We start from the raw sequence: 27,885 nt of genomic DNA, 5'->3' as shown, positions 1-27,885 counted from the left end.
ACAGTTGACCACTATATTTTGCCGGGAGCCAACTCAAAACACCCACTACATCCACAGCTAGTTCTGCCTTCTGTCTAGGGCAGCAGGCCTGCCAGGCATCCAGAGAAAGATGGTCGGAAACCTCCCTTCTTGTGGCCTAGGAAGGGCAGTAGAATTCAGGGACTGAGTGTCAACAAGCGGTTTCCTCCTACAATCACAGGCCTGTAGGGTGCAGGAGTAAGCCCTAGGCATCGGGATGGAGCCAGCTCAGACTGGGGCAGGGGTCTCTATTCCTCTTCCTGAGGGAGCTCCTGCCCCTATTAGCTAGGTGAACCAGGACGAGTCACTTAGCATTTTTAAGTCTCATTTCTCCTAATTTGGGACTTGTATAATATCTTCTCAAGGGAATGCTGAAAAGGATCTCAATGAAAAAAAAAATGTGGTTAAGACCCTGCCCTATGGTAATCCCTTAATAAATAGTAGTAGCTATTGAAGCCAGATTTACAGATAGGTAGTTAGTGTAGTTAGGTAAATCGGGTCTAATATTGAGTAAGATAAATAAAATGGAGGCATTATGGAGAAAGGAGTCCAGGAAAGCAGAACAGCACTTACGGAAATGGAAATGTTAATGTCCCCAAGGCCAGGAGCTGAGCCCATCCTAAGGAAAAGTTAATGAAGCAGCTCCCAGCAAACAGGGAAGTGCTAATCAAAAGCTACCCCAGGCCCTTCCTGCCCAGATTACTCCTTCAGCCCACCTATCTCCCACCTTTTTGGCCTTTCCACCTGCATTCTATCACTGCAAGAGAAAGGGAAACAAAAGACATGAGTGTGGGAAAGCTGAAAGAAGACCTTAGCTATAAGAGGTAAGACCTTTCCCTTCCACGGATTCCACCTCTTGGGTCCCCTTCATTCAGGGAGAAGTCTTTTCTGCTGTCCTTTAATAAAGCTTCCACTTTCCACTCTAAACTTGCCTCGGGGTGCTTCTCTGGTGTTATACTTCAGCATTGGGGGAACCAAGGATTCGTCATGGGTGAACAGCAGTAACACTATTTTAAAGCGGTGGTTATTGCCATGGTTCTTGTGTGCGTATTTGGAATCACCACCAATCTGTTCACATTTCCACTAGGACTCCCACCTCGCAGCCGGGTAGATGCAGGCTGGGTCATTCATTTCCAGTATAGCCTTTAGGCAACTTTCCCCTGGGTGACTTCCCAGAAGGCAGGAAATCCCCTCTGGAAACGCGTGTTGTGTGTGTGGGTGGCGGGTACTTCTCTTTCTCCATGCCTAACCCAGTTTCTCATTCCTGAGCCCAAAGTAAGAGCAGCAGGGACTGTGCCCCAGGATGCAGCCAAGCTGTGCCAACTCCCTATCACGCTCCTGCGCTGGGCGCCTTCCTGCTTGAGCCACCGCCCCCTGGAGGACGAAATCGGAGCGCCTGACCCTGGGGTTCGAGGGTTGCAACTGCTGAGCTCTGCGCCCGCGGTCCCGCCCTCGGCTGGGTCCCGCCCGCGTCCGCGCCCGCAAGCAACCCTCCCTGCTCTTGCTGTCCAGCCACATCTTCCACAGCCTGCCACTCTGAGGGACCATGTCGAGGCTCAGCTGGGGATACGGCGAACACAACGGTGAGTGCTTTTCACTGATGGGAGGGGGCTCTGCGCGGGGCACCACCTAGGGGCCGGCGGATGCCCCCGCGCTGATCTCACACTTGCAAGAAACTTTTAGGTTCCTCTTTAAACTGAGCGGCGCTCCCTGGAGCCCAAAGCAGGAAGCGGAGGGCAGATTTCGTCCTGTGTAGACGGGAAAGCGTCTTTGGAGGGTGTTGGTAGTGGGGAGTGTTGGGGAGTCCAACACTGGGGACTTTGTCACGTGTCCCCAGATCCCAACTCTTCATATATATTCATTGCCTCGATATATATATATATATTTATTGATTTGAAAAGCCGAGAACTTCCCTAGTAATAACCACTTATCAATTAAGGCTTGGAGATTAGAAGTCAGAGTGAAATGAGGACAAGTTCGCTTTCGGTCTTTAAGCTGTTCACTTAGTAGAAACAAATCATGGAAAATCTTTGAAAAGCTCCTCAAGAAATTTTAATAACTTGCATGTTGACACTGAAGATTAAGTTGACTTCTTGGCTGTTACTATAAAATATTGCCACAGCAATTTTCAGTTGGTTGACTGCTACTTTTGGATTCTGTAATGAGGCTTCAAATTCTTTCTGGGAAATGAAGTTATACTTCGGGCTCTTCTCCATTCTTTCTGCCTCTTCTTTCACACTCATCCTTGCAGAGACCGAGGATTAGCATTATTGGAGTTATAATACAGTGATAAAATTTATTAATTGATAAGAGCGATAATGATAAGACATAAGACATGAACTTTTCTTTTGGTGCTGGTGCGTGCGGTACTCGCAATTGAACCCAGCGGCGCCCTCTACCATTGAGCTTCATCCTCAGCCCTTTTTACTTGAGACCTGGCCTCTTCTATTGCCCAGGCTGGCCTTGAACCTGTCATCCTCCTTCTGCCTCAACCTCCCAAGTAGCTGGCGTTACGGGCATGGTCCATTGGTCTGGCCACTTTTCTTCTTACATATCCTAAATTATCAGAAGTCAAACATTTTTCTTGTTTGTATGTTAAACTGAACTGATTGTTTCAAGCAATGATTTTTCCAAGTAACTGCAAAAATGACATCAAGAAAACCTTATAGTAGATAAGTGTCAAAATGAGGGCTATGAATAATAAAACTTTGATTAACATGCACATTATTGAACAGTACTGAAGAATAACTTTTCTAGAAAGTTTGCTTTCACAAAGAAACAGAAAAGTTTCATTTCAAACCATAGCTTGAGGTTATGAATATTGAAATATGAGCCTCAAAATGGAAGCCGATATAGAATTTTAATAATGAAAGAAAATTTAGGCAGATTTCTGAGGCCATAATTATAATCTTACATCTTGCTAATTTCTAATTTATGTTTTGAAAAAACAAACCTCACAAAACGAATTTCTTTTCATCTGTCTGCTTGAATCATTGTTATCATTGCTTAATAGTAAGTGGCAAAAGTGCCCACATTGTGATTTGGAAAAAGGGTATTTCAATCAATGGGTATTGATTATACTTTAAGATTAGAAAATTTTGTCTCTAATGAAGCTCATTTTCAGAAATTTAGAAAATTCATCTCAGTGAAGGCATTAACATGAAATGACTTTGTATTTTAGCTAGGATTTTTTTGGCCATTCCTGTCTTTTAGGTGCAGTGGTTTTCTGAGAACCACACCCTTAAGTAGATTAATTTGGCCGAATACCTCAGGACATGTTTTGAATCCTGACTAGGCAAATTTTGTTGCCTTTTTTTTTTTTTTTTTTAATGTTAAGACATTGGCAAAACCAGTGATTTGAGGAGACTTAAGGAAACTTAAACTGGGAATAGCAGATTTGATAAGAGGGGACATTAGGAGTCTTAAGTCAGGGAAATGAACCAACAATACTAGTTAATAGATTATGCTGGATATGGTACCTAATCACTAAGTCACATCCTCAGCACTTTTTTTTAAAATATTTTTTTTCGTCGCAGATGGACACAATATATTTATTTATTTATATTTATGTGGTGCTGAGGATCGAATCTAGTGCCTCACATGTGCAAGGTAGGTACTCTGCCACTGATCCACAACCCCAGCCCTCCTCAGCACTTTTTATTTTTTATTTTGAGTCAGGGTCTTGCTAAGTTGCTTAGGGCATCGCTAAGGTGCTGAGGCTGGCCTCAAACTTGTGATTCTCTTGCCTCAGCCTCCTGAGCTGCTGGGATTATAGGCACGCTCCACTGTGCCCAGCGAATATTGGATATTTGACACCATAGTTTTATTTTATTTTGGCTTGACTCTTCTAAAAATGGCTTTAGTTATAAAGGATTAGAAATAGGAGAGGAAAGGAATTGAGAGAGAAGCTCCTTGCTGATTGTAAAAAGAGTCAACAGCATGTTGTGACACTTGCATTGCATGTTTGCGATCTGATTCTCGTTGGGTTAACTCAACCTTACTGGTAGTGATGATAGAAAGCTCCGTCTACATTAAAAAAGAGGATGATATTGTGTACAGAAAGAGTACTCAGAAAAGTAAATAGAAGTGTTTAATAAATAAGGAAATAGATGCCTTTTCTGTAATATTATCTAAGGACTCTCAAATGCTCAAGTTGCTTTGAAGTCCCAAGTGTCAGGCAGCTCTTCAGTGTTTAGTTATGTTTAGGTATGTATTTATGCTATGACATTTTTGTACCTGAAGTATATGTGAAAGAAATAATATATACTTTCTCCTTCGCAATAATAAAAAGTAAAAAGCAGCATTAGTTTTACTGGTTCAAACTGTTGATGATTATGATATATTGCATTCCTTTAAATCTCACTCTTAAGTTTTATCATTTAAAGATAATTTTTGTAACGAATATCTAATAACTGTCATGTTATTTTGTTTCAATCAGTACTTGATTTCTAGAGAAAAAGTGGTTAGCAAAGTAGGGAAAAGCTTAGTCAGTAACCCTATGCCCTATTTACCTGGTGAGTAAATTGCATTCATAGTAGAGAGGAGAAAATAAGAGCCTGTGACCTGTACAGTGACTCACATCTGTAGAATGACTTAGAGCTTATGTGAGCTGCAACTTGGATGTTGATTTTGAGGGTCAGAACTTGATTGGAATCTCCCAGAGAAATGAAGAGGATAGATAAGGGAACAGCTGGTTTATCGACTTACTTCAATGTACCTATGAATATTTGATTTGTAAACTTGATGCAATTTTGACTTTTTCAATAGAGGATCAGGATGACAGTTGTCCCTTGTGTTGGAATTAAAATGTAGCATTGGCAAAGAAACCCCTGAGGGACCTTCTGAAGTGTGAAAAAGAGAAATAAACTGTGACCTGACTATTGCAGATAATCAACAATACTGTATTTCCTGACATGGGTACAGCCATTTTATTGGGATTATTGTATATGAAAGATTATGTAGGTTCTTAGTCTGCTTGTTGCATATTACAGCTAGTTAAGCTGAGACCTGGATGATACTAAAATATACCAGCAAGTGGTAGAAAAAAGAAGAAAATGAAGAAAATTCTTGAGGATGACACCCTTTCCTTTTTTGCTTAGATTTCTCAGCAACTTTGACTCTTTCCACTCTGTAAACTTGTTGACCTCTGGAGCAACCAGAGCACATTCTTGAATCTAAGACTGAATCTCTTTGTTTTTGGTGGTGAATTGTACTGTTGTTTTTAGTTTGATTTATGAGTACCTTTGGAAAGTACTTTAAAAAAATTTACATGTTCTTTTATGTACAAAGGGTAATTGATTCTGGAAAGGACTTTAGGCAAACCAGGTGTTTTCCAAACCCATTAAAAAATAATCTTGTTTTAAAAATTAGATGCTAAATTCCTGAGAATGAGGATATTATTAATTGTTTAATCTCAGACATACTGCATTGCACTTAACAAATGTTTATTGAATCAAAGAACTTAGTCCTTTTCTTTGGGATTTTTATATTTAAGGTCCTATTCACTGGAATGAATTTTTCCCCATTGCTGATGGTGATCAGCAATCTCCAATTGAGATTAAAACCAAAGAAGTAAAATATGACTCTTCACTCCGACCTCTTAGTATCAAGTATGATCCCAGCTCAGCTAAAATCATCAGTAATAGTGGCCACTCCTTCAGCGTTGACTTTGATGACACAGAAGACAAATCAGGTTGGCTTTTTACCTTTTTCTTTTTGGTGGGAAACGAGGAATTTGAACAATTAGACTTTACTTTCTTCTCTTTCATATTTTATTTATGTTAGACCTGGAATTTGCCAGATAGAAGCATATCTTGTGTCTTCATGTGAATTGAGATGTCCTGTTCTGTATATGGACCTTATGATAATGTTACTTTAAAATGACATAAAGAATGTTCAGAAAAAATTATGGTGAATGTAATTTTAAGTTGACTGTATCTTACTATGACTTCATTTAGCATTTATCACTATGAAAATATAGAAGTTTAATAGCATTTCATAATAATTTTTCTTTTCTTTCTTTTTTTTTTGGGGGGGGGGCTACTGGGGATTGAACTCAGGGACACTCAACCATTGAGCCACATCCCCAGCCCTATTTTGTATTTTATTTAGAGACAGGGTCTTGCTACATTGCTTAGCACCTCACTGTTGTTGCCTAGGCTGACTTTGAATTCGTGATCTTTCTGTCTCAGTCTCCCGAGCCACTGGCATTACAGGTATGAGCCATTGGCATTACAGGTGTGAGGCACTGCACCTGTCTCATAAATAATTTTTAATTTGTTTTAATAGAAAAAACATTTCTACAGTATCATAATCTCTCATTAAAATTATAAAAGTAATCTATACTCGTAGTAAACAAATAATAACAAATAGAAATAATACAGAATTTTATGATGAAAACTGTCTGAATTTAACAACTACTGATTCTTCTGTATTTTTTAACTATGTAGCTGTGCATATAGATGTGCATATTTTTTACCTTTTCTTTTTAACAATAAACTTGGACTATTGTTTTATTGCTTGGAACATGTTTCCCTATTTGAAAAAAAAAGGTATGGGCATCTTGCCAAATCATTCATATATATATGATATGAATGAATGAATATGGTACCAGGGATTGAACCCAGGGGTGCTTAACCACTGAGCCACATCACCAACCCTTTTTTATATTTTATTTAGAGATAGGGTCTCGCTGATTTGCTTAGGGCCTTGCTAAGTTTCTGAGGCTGGCTTTGAACTCGAGATTCTCCTGCCTCAGCCTCCTGAGCTGCTGGAATTATAGGCATGTGCCACTGTGCCCAGCTTCCAAATCTATATATATATATTTAGATCCAAAGAAATCCATCAATGAATTGTACCAGCTGTTCTTGTATCATAATTGATACACCATTTTCCTACCAATGAACATAGAATAGGAAAGAAAAATACAAGTTTAATGTTTTAAAAAAAGGAGGCTGGGATTGTGCCTTAGTAATAGAGCTCTCACTTAGCACGTGAGAGGTCCTGAGTTCGATCCTCAACATCACATAAAAATAAATAAATAAAATAAAGGTATTGTATCCAACCACAACTAAAAATAAATATTAAAAAAAAGATAAAAAAGAAAGGAATATTTGCTGGGTATGGTGGTGCATGCCTGAAATCCCAGAAACTCAGAAGGCTGAGGCAGGAGGATCACAAGTTCGAGGCCAGCCTCAGCAACATAGTGGGGCCCTAAGAAACTTAGTGAAAACTTGTCTCGAAATAGAAAATAAAAAGTTCTGGGGATGTGGCTCAATGGTAAAGCACCTCTAGGTTCAATCCCCATCATTCATTCATAAATAAATATTAAAAAAGGAATATATGAAACATCTATTCTTACTAGTATTTTGCTAGGACTTGGAATAAAAGTCTTGTTTGATTCATTCATGGGATGACATCTGTCATAATGTGAATAAATAGTGGACCCATCAAATAGAACTTTAGTCATTTGTTAATTTATTGACTAAATGAAGAGGAAAGGAATATTACTCTGAATTCTACTAGTCAACAAACTAGTCATGAAGTCTTCCCCATAGTCCTTGGAGGGCTTGCTTGGCTGGGCAGATGCACACTCATGGTTAACCTACAGGCAACCACCCTTTGAAATTTTAATAGATCTTTAAAAGGAGGACAGGTGGATTTGAAATTCTTTAGGGAGAATTCCTACTGGAAATAGTAGTCTGATGAGGAAATGATAATCTCATGAGGAAAGACAGGACTGTTCTTGTTCCATCTACTGGTCTTTCTGGACTCAGTATCTCACCTCTTTGGGAATCTTACCTGACTGGCCCTGTCACCTCTGCTAGGGTTCCCATGGCATCCTGGGCTGTCCCAGTCACAGAATTTTCCACACCATGTCATAAATGCCAGGTTGGTGTCTGTCTTTCCCCTGAGCCAAAGACTCCTCATGGGTAGTAGCCATGAATGGATTATTTATGACATTTAGCTCTGGTGTCTTAATTTCTGTAGACCCCTTATATGAGTGTATCATCTGGAATGGATTTTTTTTTTACAAAATTTTGAATGAAAGAGTAAATGAACTGCACATGCCATTTGGAGAAATGATATTTATAAGCATAAAATAGAAACAAGAATATTCACTTGCTTATCTAGGCTGGAAAGTAGGATGAATAATTTGACACTTGGAAACATGAGCTCATTCTCATTAAAAGAACTTTTTTTTGCCATTATTAATTTTGTACCATAATTTAGCTGTTTTGTTATGTCAAAGTTGGCGTTAAATGATATTTATATTTGATATTTCCACTCTCTTTTTCCTGCCCTGCATTTCTTTGGAAGACCTCTGCTCCAAGAGACTGGTCTTCTCCACCATTAGGCATTTGCTAATCATAATTCCAGGTTGGACATTATATTTGAAACACTCAAATGGGAAGTTTAAATATGTAGTGTGTAAGGCAATCTTTGTTGTTTAATTGGGCAGAGCTGTGTTAATCTGATTTTAAACCCTGGACTCAGAGCAGGCTTTCCCCAGATCAGCCATTATTCTTGGATGTCTCCGGACCAGTGTGTGTTTTTTGTATCACTTTCTTTCTTCAGAGCCAGCTTGCTTGCATCTTATCCCAAAGTCAATTCCACATTGATTATTCAGACTCTCTAATCTGCCTTTTATCTATGAAGGAATGACTTTTTCATTCAGCTCAGGTTTTATTATGCAACAACAAGGAAAAAAAGAACAATAGAGCTGTTGATTTCTTTTCCTTTGGAATGTCATTTCATCCTCAATCGATGCAGACTATGGTATCACTCAGGGAAACAAGCTTTTACATTGACTTTGCAAATCATGTTGAAACTGCTTAAAGACAAATCAAATATTTTATTCATTTATTTATCTACTCTTCATTGTGCCTCTCCTCTGTAATAGTTACTATGCCAGGTGATAGGCACAGCAGGGACCCAGACAATGCCCTCCTAAACACTGCCCAGTGGGAGAAGAAGCAGTGAAATTATTCTGTTTTTAAAAGAGTAATAGGGAAGTGATCCCAGAGTCTAATCTCTCTCTCTCTTTTTTGTATCTTTCAGAGTGTTTTTAAAGTAGCCATTTTTATGTATTGTAAAAAACCTGGATCCAAATACTTCTTATATAAGGTGGATCATTCTTTTTTTTTTTTTTTTTTTTAGAGAGAGAGAGAGAGAGAGAGAGAGAGAGAGAGAGAGAATTTTTTTCAATATTTATTTTTAGTTTTTCGGCGGACACAACATCTTTGTTTGTATGTGGTGCTGAGGATCGAACCCAGGCCGCACGCATGCCAGGCGAACATGCTACCGCTTGAGCCACATCCCCAGCCCGAGGTGGATCATTCTTAACAAATTTTGAGAATATACACATATATACATGCTCTCAAATGCCATATATACATATATGTGTATATATGGGTGTGTGTGTGTGTGTGTGTGTGTGTGTGTATGTGTATAGCATCTCTGAAGAGGAGGGTAATTTAAATCAAACTGTTGTTAAGTTTGTACCTCACCATCTAACACTTAATTTTGTTGGATGTTGATGGAAGTTTAGAGTTTAGTGATGCTGTGGTATATTGCGCATCTAGTGCTTCCTTTCCTCTCAGTATGAAAGGCAGTGATAAGTGCCTTGATTCAGTTCTTTATTTTTGTGGCAACATTAGAGGAAGCCCATTACTATTTCCAGTTTTTATTTTATTTTTTTTTTAAGAGAGAGAGAGAGAGAGAGAGAATTTTTTAATATATATATATTTTAGTTTTTGGTGGACACAACATCTTTATTTGTTTGTGGTGCTGAGGATCGAACCCAGCACCCCTTGCATGCCAGGCGAGCGCGCTACCGCTTGAGCCACATTCCCAGCCCTATTTCCAGTTTTTAGATGTGGAAGCTGAAGCTTGGAAGTTAGAGTTTGTCCAAGATCACACAGTGATAGGGAGTGTGAGCCCTCATCTTCTACTTGTAGACACCTGTGTCCTAGCCATACAAATGCCCTGCTTTACCAAGCTTCAACTAGACCTTTCTGCATGTCTTGCCTTATTCAAAGAGGCTGGGTTGCCTTTCCTTAAGTGATATTTTGTCTTTCAGAATTCTGAATCTTTTTTACTTTCCAACCAATCTGTCTGTTGTGATTTCCCCGGTGTTCCTTAACGATCAGCACTGTATTCTGACTCCTCATAAACCTAAAATTGTATTCCTGTCAGTAAACATAATGACACATTTGTAAAAATATTCCTTAGATGACTTGAACATGTTGAGTAATTCAGGGAGATGTGGGGCATGTCAGTATGCATAAAATCGTTTCCTTGCTAACCACTTGAAATGTGTTGGTTTTTAGTCCTGCGTGGGGGTCCTCTCACCGGAAGCTACAGGTTGCGACAGTTCCACCTTCACTGGGGGTCTGCTGATGATCATGGCTCTGAGCACATGGTAGATGGGGTGAAGTATGCTGCAGAGGTAAGCCATTGGACACATCTGGGTCATTAAGGGTTTTTCTAAGTGATGCGATTTAAGGGTCATGAGGGCCAGTTCTTTGACTTCACGTAGATCCTGAGCCAATTAGGTATCTCAGTGTCTGAAACGACTTGTTCACTCATTAGGAGAGTTTATTGACATGAGAGCTTCCAATGTGGCCTGTCTGACCCTTAAACTAACCATGAGAGTTTAAAGTTATATACTTCTGTTTTAGAAATGAATAAACTGGAGACTTGTAAACATTGAGTGGGTTTAAACCCTGTCTGATAACAAATTCAAATCTATTTTTTCTCTTGCATCTTCTGAAAGGTCAATGAGAAGAGAGAAAAAGAAACATTTGTGTTAGGTCCATCTGTATACATATTTGATCCAGGCACAAATATACATGACTACACAAAGCCCCTATTAATCAGGTTAATAAATGACAGAGTTTCACTTTGGAAAAAAATCATAAAGACATAAACTTTCCTAAACTCTACGTCACCTCCACATTTATAGATGTAAAATGGAATCTGTTAATTATTCAGGTCACTGGTAAAGCATAACACCAAAATAAAGAATTCATTACTGTGATTCTTTTTCACTGAAACGTTACTTCTGTTTTGTTATATTAGTAGTCATTAATGATACTTCACTTTTTCTAATCCTCTGGCTAAAGGACAAAGCACAATATGCCTCAAGTTTTAATATGATTAAATGTTGCTAATACTAACTTTCCCATGAGATGAAGTGAATTACTACATGACTCAACCAAAACCACTCAACTGAAACTAATTTGGTTTTTGCGTCTTCTAGGCAGGGTTACCAGATGAATAAAAATTTTCTTCATTTTCTCATGGTTTCTGAACTACAGAGTTTAGATGCCCCTCTATAGCCCTGCTGTATGGAAAAATCCAGCAAACTGAACTTCTTTCTAGTTTTATTTTTCTATTAACATGTACAGCTGTCCTTGGAGGCTATCATCCAAAATGTCTGTTTTGCCAACTAAATCACTTTTATCTGGGGTGAAGTGCCTTAGGGTATGGGACTTGCTCTGGCTACAGATGTGTGTGCAGAGTATTCTATGATGGTGAACAAAAGACGATGAGAAGGTAGAAAGGATGACTCCTGCATCTGTGGTGTCTCCATTTATATCATTTACTGAAGAGTTTTCATGTTTCCTTTCTGAAGTTTTGTGTTCTAAATTTAATGGTTGTTCTAAATCTTAAAATCTCTGTGGAGATGAAGAGGTGGCTGCTTTGGATCACTGGTCTCTTAACTTTCCCTAGCAACTCAGTAAGATCGGTCACCTTTATGGTCATATCTTGTACTTTCACAAACTTCCATGTGGATTCTCAGAGAGATTTACTGCCAGTTGGCAAGTCGTTATCTGAAAAGGGCTTCCTGACCTGAAATTGGTCACATGCTCAGAGTCCTCGCCTATAGATCAGGGGCCATCTTTATAGATAAAACTTTGACTGGAATTTCATGCTGTTCTTTAATCCATACTTAAGGCTGTTTCCTACTTCACAGGTTCATATATTCAGTCCTTCATTCACTACGTAAGAATTCATCGAGAGCCAGCCATGTCCTCTTGCACAGTTTATTTGTGTTTGTCTGAGGGGAGGGCTTGCAAGAGGAAGGGGTGCCACAAATTCATTACCATGCAGCCTAACCCAGACTGTGGGTCAGAGAACCCTGCCCTGTGGAAGAGGCCTTTAACCCTGAAACCTGCAGCATGTGAAGGAGTGAACCAGGCAAAGGGAGAGACAGCAGTGGTCCTCAAGGGAATCATGTGTGAGAACCAGAGGTGGGAAGAGCTTCACACTTTTGAAAACCAGAATGGCCTGTGTGGCCAGAGCTTGGAGAATGAAGGGGAGAGATGTCAGAAGCATAACTGGAGACTCTGGGAAGGGCCTGAGCTTACTGAGTCCTGGTGAGGATTATGAACTTTATTCTAGGTGCATCAGGAAGCCTCTGGATGGCTTTGAATTGGAATGTGATCGTCTTTGCATTTCAGAAATGTCATTTAAAGTGACAGTTGTCTCTTGGGTTGAACAGGAGTGGCTAAAGGAAGCCCTGAGGAGGCTTTTGGGAAGTTTCAGGTAACAGAAGATAGTATAGGTGGAGAGCTGCCTAGCTGGAACAGCAACTCTAGTGGGATTTGTTGATTTGATTGGGTTTCTGGGTGAGCAAGAGGAGAAGTCCATGTCTTCATTTGAGGTAAGAATTTGCTGAGAGAAAGAAGTTTGGGTAAGACCTCAGGTTTGGTGGATGGCAGAAGTAGGCAATAAACAAGTTAACAAATTTGGAAAAAAAAAAAAACTGATAGGTGGTAAATTCTTTGCCAGTGTTATCAGGTGATCTGGTAGAGTAACTGAAGGGTTAGGAAAGACCTCTTTGAGGTGACACGTGAATCGGGACTGAGTGACAAGAAAATCATGGGAAAATCTGGAGAGAGGAAATGAGAACAGCAGTGCAAGGGGTCTAAGGCAGGAACGATGTTGGCATGTTGAAGAAGAGAAAGACACTGACCTATAGGATTGGAATTAGATGAAGATATGGGCTGTGTACCAGAGACATAGGTACAGGCCATGTTCATCTGTTGGTGTTGAGCATGGTGAGCAGTGTGGAGTTAATGTAGCGGGAAGAAGACAGTGGAAGGTTTTGAGCGGGAGAGTGGCATGTTCTGCTATTTATTTATTTCAGTACCATGGAAAGAACCTAGAAGGCTTTATCACAAGGCTCCATCCCCAACCCTTTTTATTTCTTGAGACAGCCTCTCTAAATTGCCAGGCTGACCTCGAACTTGTGATCCTCCTACCTTTGTCTCCCATGTCGCTGGGATTACAGGTGTGAACACCACACCTAACTTTGCTTCATATTTATAATATATAACTGCCATGTGGTGGAGAGGTTGTTGTGGGCAAGTGTTGGAACATGGAGACAAATTAGAAGATTATGGACATAGTTCAAGTGAGCGGTGATGGTAATTTGGGCTGTGGGGTGGTGGAGATGCAGACAACTGAGACATCCATGAAATGTGTGGGTGGTAAAGTCAATGGGACTTGCCTAGGAAAAGGAAGGACACAAAGGTGTCTAGAGATATTCTAAGATTTTTGACTTGAGTAACCTGGAGGATGGTTGTGCCATTCACAGTGATAGGCAAGTCCAGTGGGAGCAGTTTCCATAGAGGAATGACCTTTCAATTTTGCACATGTTAAGTTTCAGGTGCCTGTTAGTTATTCTAGGCTCATGTTCATGTTGTTCATGGATACAAACCTGGAGTTTGACGAAGAGGTCAGGGCTGGAGATGGTGGCATTTGGGATTTAGGTTTAAAAGAATTCCTTTGTGTTCTAGAAATGATTCTAAGGTGTTAATTGTCTTTTTTTTTCTAGCACTTTTTACTTAATTTCATGACTATCATTAGTTGTCCCTGGGGGTGCGCCCTTGAAGGGGATAGCGGGACCCCCACCTCTTTCTCTTTTTTGCTTCCTGGTGATGAGGTGAGCAGTTTTGCTCTGACATATGCTCCCGCCATGGTGTGCTACCTCACTGCAGACCCAAAAGCAAGGGACCAACACATTAGGGACTGGAACCTCCAAAACTGTGAGCTGAAATAAACCTTTTCTCATTATCAGTTGATTATCTCAGGTCAGATAGAAAACTGACTAACAAAATAATATATAATAAGCATAATATATATGTTGTTAAAAGTAAAACTATGATTTCTACATTCCTGGCAGATTTTTGGAATCATATTTGGCAGGGTATTTTACATATCTCTAATAGGCAGTTCTAAAATACTGAAGTTGGATCATATTGTCCTTTAGAAATTATTTTTCAGTGGGGAAGAATCTTATTCCCATTGTTGCAGTGGCTACCACGCCTTCTTATTATTTAGCTCAAATCACTGCTGCTGTTATTGTTAGTCAGGAATTGTGAGTTTGCTATTTGATTGCTTGAGGGTTCGTTCAAATAAAAATGTTGATACAAGTGACGTCAGTTTCTCTTTGAAGGTATTGCTGCCAGTTAAGCAAGTGTGTGGGTGAGAGGAGGACTTGTTTTATTTATTTAAAAAAATATTTTCTTGCACTAGTTGCCCACCTTTTTACATATAGTTGTTGTTACTTAGTTAGCAGAAGGATGACTACCTACAGGACATCATATATCTCAATCTATACACTCATTTTCTATTCAGATGTAGTTGTGACCCTTGGGTGTCATTTCCTACTAAGTGAGCAGATGTATTGGCATGGAGCCATTTTAAACAACTCCAGCATCCTTATCAGCCCCTCCCGGAGAGTGGAATGTCTTTCTCTCATATGAGCCACGTGGATCTTGTTTCCTCCTCCAGTTGTTTCAAGTTTCTGTCCTCCCCCAACTTTCTCAGAGAAACTTGGAACATACCACCACAGGCGTCCACCTTTATATTTTCCAAATAGAAATCCCACAATTGTATCTGATTATGTGTGGATGGTGAATTGTTTTATGATTTTATAGCTGACTAGTTATGATAATAATTATCTAATCCTGCAACCCCTTCATATTAGTTGTCTGTACAATATAGAGATATAATTGAAGGAAGGGATAAAAATATGCATTGGAACATATTAAGATTTCGATCTAACACCAGCTGACAGGGTGTTTTGGGCATTAAGGCTTGCATAAGCATTTCTTTCCTGATGTGCCAAAGGATTCACCTGGAGTTCTTATCTAGAGGCGGTCCTTCATATCAGGTCCTTGGACAACAAGGCTTGGCCTTCACCATTTATGACCATTGCTAAATCTTTTGGGTGTGTCACATTGCCCTTTGGTTTCTCTCATAGTTTGCCTCTCTCTCAACCAGGACTGATGACTCTTCCAAAATTGATTTTCTACTTTATTGTTATTCTGGAGTGTCTCCCACTTCCTTGTGTATTTGGGGTAATTCCTGGCTTCCTTGGTAGAACATTTAGGTCTCCTTTGGATTTTGCATAAGTTCACTTCCATGAACTCCTCTTCCTGCTCTTCTTCCAGGTCCCTTGAACTCCTCTTCCTGCTCTTCTTCCCCTTCCTCCCACCACCTAGTAACACCAGCTGCCTTTCATTTTCATCCTCAAACACTTTTGGTTCCTAGACCCAAAGCCTCTTTTTCACCATTAAAACTTGCTCTCATCAAAGGATCTGAACATATTAATATAAAGTAATAAATGCATAAAAATAAGAAAGTGAGGCAATGAATATGTCAATTAGTTTGATTTAGTTATTGCATATTGTATACCTACATTGAAACATAACATCATTTCCTGTATACATATGTAATTATCATTTGTCCATTAAAAACAATCTAATAATAAAAATATGTGAATTCTTCTTAAAGTAGTTTCTCATAAGGACAAAGCTATCAAAAATGTAAAGTTACAGTAATAAACATCTGACTGGTAATTTTCAAGAGCAACTGCATTGTCCTTGGTAACAGGAATGTCCCTGAAAACCTGCTGTGTAGGAAGTTGACTTCTCCACCCAGTTATGGAGTCCAGGTTTCCTTGATGGACCCTGCTGTCAGCTGGGATCTGATCTAAGGCAGCTTCATTGCAATCCCATCAGTGGAAGACACAGAGATGCCTCAAGTCACTAGGGGCACTGGTTGGAATTTGCTAGAGCTAGAGAGATTGGACAGGATGCTCAGGGCATTGTAAATAGTAACTACATTGCAAATAGCTACTCAGGAGGCTGAGACAGGATGGTCACAAGTTTGGGCAACTTAGTGGGACCCTGTCTCTAAGTAAAAAGGGATGGGGATGTAGCTCAGTGGTACAGCACTTGCCTAGTAGGTGTGGGACCCTGGGTTCAATCCCTAGTATTAGAAAACAAAAAGAGTATACTACAAACTAGTTAAACGATCATATCCTTCATTGCTGTCCTTGAGTTTTTGAATAAGTCAAAAGGAGGATTGTGTCCAAGTTTTTTGTGAAGGATATATTATATTTATGAGTGTACAGCACCAGAACACGTGTATCAATGTTTATTTGCATTTACATTTTTCAGGATGTTTAAAAAAACATTTGACCTGTGTTGTGTCTCTCCCTTTCAGCTCCATGTTGTCCACTGGAATTCAGACAAATACCCCAGCTTTGTTGAGGCAGCTCATGAGCCAGATGGACTAGCTGTCCTGGGAGTATTTTTACAGGTGAGAATCCACTGATTTCATTTTAAAAAAGAAGCTATGTTAGATAAAGAGCTTCAGTCATGGAGTGTACATTCGGCTGTTTTTTCACAGTAGACCTGTTCTAGGTCTAGTATTTTCCTTTGGAAGTGAATGCTAAGAAATTAAATATTCATGTAGGAGCATCGTCTTGTGATTCTTCTGATTGTCCATTTATAATTTTCATGTGAGTAGCAACAGCAGTATTAAGAAGAAGAAGAATAGCAGCAGAAATAACAACTGAGACCCTTCAAAGAAGACCTTTGTTCTAGGATCTTCCTGCTTCCTGATTTCAGTATTTAGAGATATAGGACAGAAAAAAAGTTCAAGCCCATAATTTTTGAAGCACTTTTTTTGACACAATGACATGTTGTCTTCAACCAACTGAACAACTTTTAAAGATGTTTTGTTGTATTTCCCTTTGTCTAACCTTCCCATAGGGACAGGTGAGGACTGTTATCCTCATACCTGGGGTGGCGTGGGCCTCTCAACTCCACTGCTACCACTGTCTTATAGATTGAGCTGTTTTGCCACATTCTCTGAGTGATGTTGTAACTCATGAAACTGGGATTGGGGGCTGGACATGAGGCAGAGGTGGGAAGTGCCACGGATAGTGGTAGGTTCTTCTTTTTGGCCACCAAGAATGAGTAGTGGCAGCAGGATCCAGGTGGGGAAAAGAACGCAGTTTAATCCTGAAGGGTTTAAAACCTTTGGGTAGAGTCAGAACACCCATAATAATGAAAATGTTTGTATTTATGTATTTATGATGCCTCTGCTTCTGAGGACCTCAAGTCATTTTTAGGACCTTGATTTGGGACCTCAAGTCGTTTTTAGGCTAGATGTGAGAGATGTTTTTTGTCTAATACTTTGATACCATAGTCAGTTTGGATTGAAGGTCTGAATATCACCATCTGGATTAATAGTGCAGGTGTTTTAAGAGTTTTTCCTAAGCACGGTTTCTTTTAAGTTAACCTATGTGAAAAACATTCATTAGGGGAAGTGGGGGGTGGGGGAAGAGGAGTGTTGATACCAGTTTTGAGACCAAAGTGAAAAGTTCAGTATAGGAACCCTGTAATACAATATTATCATTCAGATTCTTCTGGCATGATAAGGCTATCAGAAGAGAACCTTTATTCTAGAACAATTACTGTATCTTCTGTGCTGGTGTAGATTTTCAGAAATTAATTTAAAAACAGTTGATTGAAATGGAAAGATCAGACTTTATTTGCTACTGTAACCATTTCTTTTAAAATTCGTATTTTCAGATTGGTGAACACAATTCCCAACTGCAAAAGATTACTGACATTTTGGATTCCATTAAAGAAAAGGTGAAACGAATTACTCGGTAGTTATGACTGATGTCTTTTTCCTTCTGTCTTTAATTCTCTCATCTTTCTTCAAAGACTTAAACATTGGACAGAGTATATGCTGCCTGTTTTGAAGCAAGTTTGCAACATTCTTAACTAAGCAAGCAGAAGTAACTTAGTATCACTTATCTTTTGAAAATAACCAAGGGTCTTACATTATCTAAGATAATCACTAATAAATCTTTTTATACAAATTTACTTTCTGGTATTATAGTTTTACAAAATACGTCTTGATTTGTGAAATATTTTAAAGACCACTTATATAAAAACAAATCTTGTGCTTCTGAAATAAATCTATATGATATGTTATTTAAGATGAAGCAGTTTTTTTTTTTTAAGATACTAAAGGTAGATTCTGAATAACTCCATAGTATTTAATTGGATGTGTGTGTGTGTGTGTGTGTGTGTGTGTGTGTGTGTGTGTGTATAAAGCTCTTCCATGGTAATTTGTGGGAATTCTCTGTTTGTCCAGGGCAAACAAACTCGATTCACAAATTTTGACCCATTATCTCTGCTTCCACCCTCCTGGGACTACTGGACATATCCTGGTTCTCTGACTGTTCCACCTCTTCTTGAGAGTGTCACATGGATTGTTTTAAAACAACCCATAAATATCAGCTCTCAACAGGTATGTAGCTTCTCTCAGGTTGATGTTGATTCACTCAGGAAATTTGACCACTGAGCCACATCTTCAGCCCTACTCTGTATTTTATTTAAAGACAGGATTTCACTGAGTTGCTTAGTGCCTTGCTTTTGCTGAGGCTGGCTTTGAATTCGAGATCCTCCTGCCTCAGCCTCCTGAGCAGCTGGGATTACAGGCGTGCACCACTGTGCCTGGCTTGTGACCCTTTCTTATTTGATCTTCTATGATTTGATGATCTCTTTCCAATCTCTTAGAAATGTAAGGCACATAAAGAAGCCCATAAGAGTGAAGCATTGTTGTGAATGCTAGCTTTGCTTTTGTTTGCTTTGAGACATGAATAGACTGGGATACAAACAGGAAAATCAGGAGAGACGCCACATAGAAGGCGACATTCTCATTTCTGATCTCAGTCCTTACACTGCTTCTTCCACAGATTTCAGAGTAAACACTGAGAAGTGGCATCACATACTTAGAAATGTGTGCCTGCTAAGTTTAAGAAGTGGTCTTATGGTACACTTGAGAATCCAAGAGGGACAGCTATAGCTCATACTACTTATGGTGCTTACCCAGCAAGTGTGAGGCCCTGGGTTCAATCCTCAGAACTAGAAAAAAAAAAAAAAAAAAAAAAAAGAAAAAGTTGGTTTTGATTTTTGTTAACAAAACGTTGGTAGGGTTGCCTGAGTGGCTTCTAAGCATTTGCTAAGAAATTGTGGGTTGGTCACCTATGGCCTTCCTGTGAAGACATCTACTCATTTTTCTTTAATTAATTAATTATTTGCAATGCTGGGGATCAAACCCAGGACCTTGGGCATGCTAGGTAAGCACTTGACTGCTGAGTTAATGGCTCAGTCCCTTCATCTTTCTGTTAAATGCTTACTGGACACCCACATAAGGCCAAGCATTCTTTCAGGCTCTGGATGTCATTAGTGCCCAGAAACCACTTAAACTTTAAAGGTGTGACTGACGTGTATTCTGGGATGTGGTCTCTTTAGTAGGTTTTTTTGTTATGTTGTCCTTTTTGAATTAGGTTCTACAGTGTCTTAGTAGGAATATAATTTATTTTATTTTTGCAGCTAATTAAATACTTCTTCCTGTTCCTGACTTGCTCTCCTACCTAGCTGTTTATTCCCACAGCCACCCCCATCAGACTAGGACTGGTTCACCTTCACCAGGTTCTTTTTAGGCAGCATTTCCCCTTGGGAACACATCTAACTTCCTGTTGGGTATTCTTCCTCATTGACCTCATCTTTAGGATTACAGACAAATAATACCTCGGTGTATACATGTTAAAACATTTTATTGCAGTCTGGATAGAATCCAGACCTTGATTGATATGAAAATTCCTGTGAAATTTTTTCATCATTGTATCATGAGAAAAGTGACCTGCTGCTGATTTAGTGTCCTCATTAAAGGGGTTTGTTTCTCTCCCTTGACATGCTAAACTGCTTACTTTCACATTCCTTTATTAAATTTAAACAATTTAATAATAAGAGTTAATTATAATATCAAGTTATCGAAAACAAAGAGGCTCATATTTTCCTTTATATTTCAAGGCTGTCTCTATTTCTTAAAAACACTTGGAAAATACTTTTTTTTTGTTTCTTGCTTTTATTTTTTTCAACACACTAGTGATTTTGAAGAGAATATATCATAATATATAATTCCTTAGAAAGAATGAAGTTAAACTTAGTAAAAACAACTCCCTGCAAGTTTAGAAATTATAACCACATGGCCATGGATTCATGACTGTCTCATTTGAGGCTTATTGAATTAATATTATTGATGTGGTTTTTATGCAAGAGAGTATATTAAAAATAGCTTCATTTTAGAGCTCTAGTGTAATGGGTAGTACACTTTGAAAAATTAACTTACATTGACTATAGCAGGAGCACTTTCATGAGTTTTGATTTTTAACCAGAATGAGAAATTGTTTGGCTATAATTCCAGTTATTATATTGATAATATTATGATGGTTTTAAGAGCTAAAGAATGAAGCTAAAGATATTTAAAACATCCATTCCAGTTCTAAATATGAGAAAAAGCATTAAGCAAAGCTCAACTGAGGAAAATTGTATAAATATTTAATTAGGACTCTTCAAGGGATGCCTACGGAGAGCGGGTGACTGAATGTAATGTTTCCTACATAGGATTCTGAAACAGAAAGGCATTAGATCAAAACAAAGAACACCTGAATAAGGGAAGGACATTAGATAACATATATTTAATATTGCTCATTAATTATGGAGAAAGTACCACACTAATATAAAATGTGAATAATAGGGGAAATTCAGTGTGAGGTATGTTGGAAATATTAGTAATAGCTTGCAGTAATTTTTATAAATGTAAGATTGTCCTGAAACAGTTTATTCTAAAAATGGAAAATATGCAGTTTTTTTTTAAATTTTAAAAACAAATTTTAAAAAAAATTTTTTTTTGGTAAAATTATTTAGTTTTTTTTAGCTCTTTTATATAAGTTAAGTTGAAAAATCTTATATCACTGAGCTATCAATTTCCAAAAGATAATTTTTAATCTCAATTTTGGCAGCTTTTTCTCTTTAAAGTCACTGGGAAATATTGCCTTTATTCATTTTCCAATTCTGTCATGCAATGTCACTAGCTGTGAAGAATAAATCCTCTTAAGTTGACGCCAGATTTTTTTTTCTAGGATTTTCTAATGCTATTTCTTAGCAAGTCACTGTTTGACCTAAAGGGAAAATAAGATATTTTTTATTTTCTTTTTCTTGATTCCAATCCATTTTTCTTCCTCAGAGTCACCCAGTGAGCACTAAACTCTTGATTTAACTGCCATGCCAGTGGGCAGATATACTGTTTTCTAATACTTTTAATAACAGATCTGTCATTTTCTTTGGGAGGCTGACTTTTATTGCCAAATCTCTTTGAGTTCACTTAAATCATCTGAATTGATATACTCAGCTGCTCAAATTCAGTGTGCAGAATACTCCTTTAAAATAATCCTTTTTTAAATTATGACATTATCTGTACATTAAGGAACTCACAAATTTTAAGTATGTGGTTGCTGATTTTGGTGATCGTTTGCAACCATGCAACAACCACCACGATCAAGAGAGAATAGCTGTCTTATTTTCATAGTCCCAAGCAACCACTGGCATGCTATCACTAGAATTTTGCATTTTCTTGAAATTTGTTTAAATGAATCATGTAGTAAGTAGATTTTGTGTTTGATTTCTTTTGCTTAGCATAATATTTAGGTTCACCCATTTCATTTATTTATTTATTTATTTGGTACTGGGGATCAAACTCAGGGGCACTTGACAATGAGATACATCCTCAGCCCAATTTTGTATTTTATTTAGAGACAGAATCTCAGTGAGTTGCTTAGCATGTTGCTTTTTGTTGAGGCTGGCTTTGAACTCATGATCCTCCTGCCTCAGCATCCTGAGCAGTTAGGATGATAGGCATGCGCCACTGTGTCCAGCCATTTCTTTTATTTTTTTTGCCTATTTATATTCCATGGTATGGTTATACCACATTAAAAAATCTATTTAGCAATTGAGACATTTAGGTTGTTTCTAGTTTATGGCTATTATGTGAGTAATATTTTGATATTAAGAGCAGTTCACATACACACTTGTGTGGACACTTTTTCTATGTCTTGGGTCAATACCTAGGACTGGAGTCATTAGGTCACGCATGTTTGATTGTATAAGGTACTGCCATCTTGCTTCCTAAGTGGTGTGCCACCTTGCATTCCCATCAGCAATTTATAAGATTTCTAGTTGCTCCATATCTCTGCTAGCTTTTGGTATTGTCAGTTTTTCTAAGTTAGCTATTCTCCTAGGTATACGTGATTGTAAATTTTCACTTACCTGATGTCTAGTGATTTTTTTTTTCATGACCATGCATGTGTTTTCTTTTGTGAAGTATCTGTTCAGATTCTTTGAATATTTTTAAATTGGGTTGTTCGTTTTTCTCACTATAGAGTTGTAAGCGTTTTTTATATAGTTTGGATGAAAATTCTTTCTCAAATGCATGTTTTTAATTGGTGCATTATAATGATACATAATAGTGGGATTCATTATGCTGTGTTTATACACACACATAGCATAATGTGATCAATTTTATTCCCCAGTACCTTCCTTTTCCTCCCCTCTTCTCTGTACCTGATCCACTTGCTCTACTCCACTGATATCTCTTGTATTATTATTATTTCATTTAGTTCATTATAATTATATATATGCAAGATTCTCTGTGGTATATTCATACTTAAATGCATGTTTTGCCTAAGTTTTCTCCCAGTGTATAGCTGCCTGCCTTTTGTTTCTGTTAATAATGTCTTTTTGAAGAGCAAAAGTTCTTAATCTTGATTATGTATATTTTATTTATCTTTTAAAATTTGCACTTTTTTTTTACTATTTAAGAATCTTTATTTAACAATAAGCTACAGTTTTTTTTTTTCTACGACTTTAAGTAGTAGTTTTAGCTCTTACATTTTCCTTTGATTCCCCCCGTCCCTTTTTGGTTGTTTTTGAGTTCATTTTTGTGTATGATATCCTCATTTGTTCTTTCTTTCCGATACTCTAATTACAAATATTAGACCTTTTAATATCATCTAGCAGGTTCCTGAGACATTGTTTTTCAAAAAAAATTCTAAAAATCTCTGCTTTTTATCATAAATATTTTCTATTGATGTATATTCAAGTTCATTTGCTTTTTATTTCTCTGTCATGTCAATTTGGCTGTTAAGTCCCTCCAGCTGTTATCTTTTAGTTCTAAAAGTTCTATTTGGTCAGGCATGACGGCATGTGCCTGTAGTCTCAGCACAGTGGGAGGATCAGTGGAGCGCAGGAGCTCGATACTAGGCAACATAGTGAGACTATCTTAAAAATAAAATAAATTTCTACTTGGTTCTCTTTTATTGTTTTTATTGCTTTACTAAGACTTCTTATTACCCTGGTGAGATTTCTCATGAATTATAAAGATGCTTTAACTTGATCTAACCCTCAGGTATTTATAATAGCCACTTTAAAATCCTTATGAGTTCCAACATTGGGTTAATCTTGGGTTGGATTTTGTTGATTTTTATTTCATTGAGATTTTTTTCCATTTTCTTAATTCTTCATATGCTGAGTAATTTTTTATGTATTCTAGATGATATGAACATTAAATTGTAAAGGTTCTGGATTCGGTTATTTTTCTCTGATAAGTATTGCTTCTTTTGTTTCAGCAGACAGTTTTGTTGGCTGAACTAGAAGTACAGATTTTTTTCTTGCATTGTAGCTCTGGTCTCAGTTCAGCTGGTCTGCTTGGAATCTGTTCAGTGTATGCATGTTTCCTGGGTCAGTCAGATATGTGGGTAGAGAGTTCAAGGATCCTCTCTCTGGATCACTCCTTGCAAGAGAGGTGTTCCCCACTGTGGCTGTGTGTACGTGGCAGACTGCACTCAGCTCCAGGCTAAAAGCTGGAGAGACCAGAATTTACCTGCAGAGCTCTCCTCTTCCACCTTCAAGCCACTCAAATCCCTGTTCACTGTGCAGTACCTGCAGTTAATGCTTTTTTTGCATTATGTCTTAGTTTATAGTTGTTTTCTATTAGGGATACTGTGTGCAAGATCTCAGTCTGAATAGCTAGAAGGAAAACCAAAATGTGCTTTTTAAATAGTAAAATTTGTGTTTTACAATTAATGATAATCAATGATCTAGGAATATTTTCCTTTACTTCTGCATTGCTATACTACATAGAAGATGAGAAAATAATTCAGTCACTTTGACATTAATTTTGAGCTCATGTATAAAACAGTACAACATCAGCTTGAAATTAAAGTTCAAAATTGTGGAGGACTGTACAAGTGAATGGTAAAATTGTTCACTAGTTGCCAGATCTTTGCAAGGAATGATACAAGAGATAAAAAGATGTATAAAAAGTGGCCCTTGCCCTAGGGAATTTGAAATTCAATAGAGGGCATAATATAGATACACAAAAACCATGACACAGGGGGCTATGCTTGGTGCCAAAGACCAACACAAAAAGTAATGGAAGTTCAGAAGATTAGAGACTATTTTCAAGTGGAGAAATCAGGAAAGATTTCATGGAAAAGTGATATTGAGATGGTTAAAAGATTAAAAGATGAGAACTGGTTGCAGGTAATCAAGGAAAGGAGGGAATTTCAAGAAGGAAATCAAAAATAAGGTCAAGAAGGGGAAGAGCAGAAAATATGTTGGCAGTTTTGTACCTGTGATGCTCAAAGTTTAGTGTATCCAAGATCCACTTAGGGCAGCTTAGCAAAATGTGAAACTTGGGCCTTATTAGAAATTCTAATTTGGAGGTGGTCGGGGGGTAAGATACAGGAATCTGAATTCTTAGTAATCACCCCCAAGTCTGTTCATTCAGATGTCTGGGATCATCCTTCAAAAACTGGCTTAGAGTGGTATCTGCATGTGAAAGTGCCAGGTAGATCTAGAAAAATTGATTGAAAGTGGGTGGTCCAGGGCTGGGGATGTGGCTCAAGTGGTAGCACGCTCGCCTGGCATGCCTGCGGCCCGGGTTCGATCCTCAGCACCCCATACAAACAAAGATGTTGTACCCACTGAAAACTAAGGGATAGTAGGGGATAGGAAAGGTAGCAGAATACAACAGTCACTAATATGGCATTATGTAAAAACGTGGATGTGTAACCGATGTGATTCTGCAATCTGTATTTGGGGTAAAAATGGGAGTTCATAACCCACTTGAATCAAATGTATGAAAGATGATATGTCAAGAGCTTTTTAATGTTTTGAACAACCAATAAAAAATAAATATTAAAAAAATTCTCTCTCTCTCTCACTTTCTCTCTCACACTCTCTATTTAAAAAAAAAAAGAAAGTGGGTGGTCCAAGGCTCAGAAACCATGCTGATAGCACCTATTAAAATGCTAGATCACCATGTTCCATAGGAGAGCTTATTTTCATTGTTACTCTACTTTGGCAGGCAACGGTGTTCTGTTACACGTGGCTGAGCATGCGTGTAAAATAGAATTATTTACAGAACCTTTGAAAAAGAGTATTTCATCTTACTGGGATTGCTACATAAGAAAACTGGAATTTTAGTTTTAGAGCCAAGTAAACCAACAAAACAGGTCACACCTACCTCAGCCTCAAGGCGGAATGAGTGACATTCCTTGCCAGGAACGTGTAGATGCTGAGTCAGCTTTAGTGACAGAAGAGCAGGTTTTCTGCCTGAATGAGCCTGTGGCTACCTGAGAGGATGAGACTGGTAAAGGCCAGCCAGGGGAAGACACAGGACCCAAAAGAAGGAAAATGTGAGCAGGGGTTGGCAGGTACAGGTCCTATCCAGCTGATCAAGTGATTGGGAGAGTCCTATAAGGAAGAGATTTGATAAGACCTCAGGACAGGTTTGGGGACTTCTGCCAAAGTGAGCAGGTTGGAAAGATCTAGAGTAAGATTCAGTTCTGAACTAATGAGGCTAAAGTGGTGCAGAGGTAGGGAGCCAGAGGAGTTGAATGGCCTGTGTGTTTAAATAGAGCCAAGGTATTCTGAGGGATCAGTGGTATCACCTGGCAGGCAGGTTTTGCTGTGTGAGGTTCCTCCACCAGCACCCTGACGTGGGACTCTGCATGTTTCCACAGCCACCTGGAATGGCCCCTCCACATGGACCTGATTTTCATGATCTGCAGAAGGCTGGGTGTCTTCCCAGGAATGAGATCTCATTGGCCTCTGCTACTTGACCTCACCAGACTTTCTCTTGAGTTCCATGTAGTTTTAGCTGTAATGACCTGGTCTAATGAAATTATGAGTAATAGTAAGCTGTAGCTATGCATTTCATCCTTCCTGTATCTGGGCTCTTTGAGACACAGGATATCACTTGTGAAAATCCAGAGTTGTTTGCATACGATGGATGATCCTGTGCTCCATAGAGAGTGGTTATAAAATATTATTGTTTATTACGAATAGCCCTTTCCTTCTGCTTCCCATCAGGTTAATACTATATGTGAAATATTCTAGGCCTCAGGTAAATGAAGATGATGGAAACCCAGTTGATGTGTTTTAGTCCAAATTTTCTTGATTCTGAGATTAGATAACTAAAGAAGTTTAGAGAATGGACGCTTTCATTCCTAATAGTTTACTAAGTCGTCCTCATCAAAACTGTTTTAGTCAGTTTTTTTGCTCTTGTGACCAAAAGACCTGACAGGAACAATTTTAGAGGAGAAAAAGTTTATTTTGGGGCTCACGGTTTCAGAGGTCTCAGTCCATAGATAGCAGGCCCCATTCCTTGAGGTTTACGGTGAGGCAGAACATCATGGTGGAGGAGTGTGGTGGAGGAAAGCAACTCAAGACGTGATGATCAGGAAACAGAGAGAGAGAACTCTCCTCACCACGACAAAATATATACCCCAAAGGCACACCCTCAATGACCCACTCCTCCAGCTACACCCTACTTGCCTACAGTTACCACTCAGTTAATCCTGATCAGGGGATTAATTCACTGATTAGGTTAAGGCGCTCTGACCCAATTAGTTCCCCTCTAAACCTTCTTACATTGTCTCAGTCATGAGTTTTGAGGGACACTTCAAATCTAAGCCATAACAAAAACATAACAACAACAACAACAATAACAAAACAAATACCAAAAACTTATGTTTGGCAATATAATTTTGATTAACATTTTTGAGAAGCTAGAATTATTCAAGTAATTTATCCAATCTTTATTTTACTACTGTAGGCCTGTGTTAAATTTAAAAAAGACTTTTTTTTCTTTTTTTTTAGTTGTAGATAGACACAACACTTTTATTTTATTTATTTATTTTTATGTGGTGCTGACACTCAAATCTAGTGCCTCACATGTGCTAGGCAAGTGCTCCACCACTGAGCTACAGCCCCAGCCCCAAATTTGAATATATAATATTAAACCACCAAAAAAATGTTAGGATTCTACAAAACATACTTACTACAGAGCAACAAACTTATAATAGAATTTTGCAGTGGTTACAAATACTCATGTAAGTTTATTGATTTGCAAAAATGCCTAGGGTATATATTAAATGGAAAAATAAGGTTTCAAAATGACATTATAATTGAGCCTATTTTGTAAGTGTGTGTGTGTGTGTGTGTGTGTGTGTGTGTGTGTAGGTAGGAAAAATACTCTAATTTCTAGATGCATATTCTTTAAACCACATTTTAAATGACATTTCCTCTTATTACTTTGATCGTTTTTTAAAAAATATTTTTTAGTTGTAGATGGATA

General features: G+C 38.2%; 1 protein-coding gene across 1 annotated transcript in view; it reads left to right on the top strand.

Annotated features, from left to right (window-relative positions):
- Positions 1-1,513: 1,513 nt before the first annotated feature.
- Positions 1,514-27,885, top strand: part of Ca13 (carbonic anhydrase 13) — a 28,866-nt gene continuing 2,494 nt past the window's right edge. Inside the window, exons 1-6 of the mRNA XM_027947792.2 lie at positions 1,514-1,601; positions 5,513-5,710; positions 10,350-10,468; positions 16,543-16,638; positions 17,919-17,981; positions 18,493-18,648. Of these exons, the coding sequence (XP_027803593.1) occupies positions 1,565-1,601; positions 5,513-5,710; positions 10,350-10,468; positions 16,543-16,638; positions 17,919-17,981; positions 18,493-18,648 (669 nt within the window). The 5' untranslated portion in view covers positions 1,514-1,564. The remainder of the gene's footprint in view (positions 1,602-5,512; positions 5,711-10,349; positions 10,469-16,542; positions 16,639-17,918; positions 17,982-18,492; positions 18,649-27,885) is intronic.

Source organism: Marmota flaviventris, chromosome 15 (genome assembly GCF_047511675.1).
Source record: "Marmota flaviventris isolate mMarFla1 chromosome 15, mMarFla1.hap1, whole genome shotgun sequence".
NCBI lineage: Eukaryota > Metazoa > Chordata > Mammalia > Rodentia > Sciuridae > Marmota > Marmota flaviventris.
The sequence above is the reverse complement of the archived record's forward strand: the minus strand, read 5'-3'. Positions and strand labels throughout refer to the sequence as shown.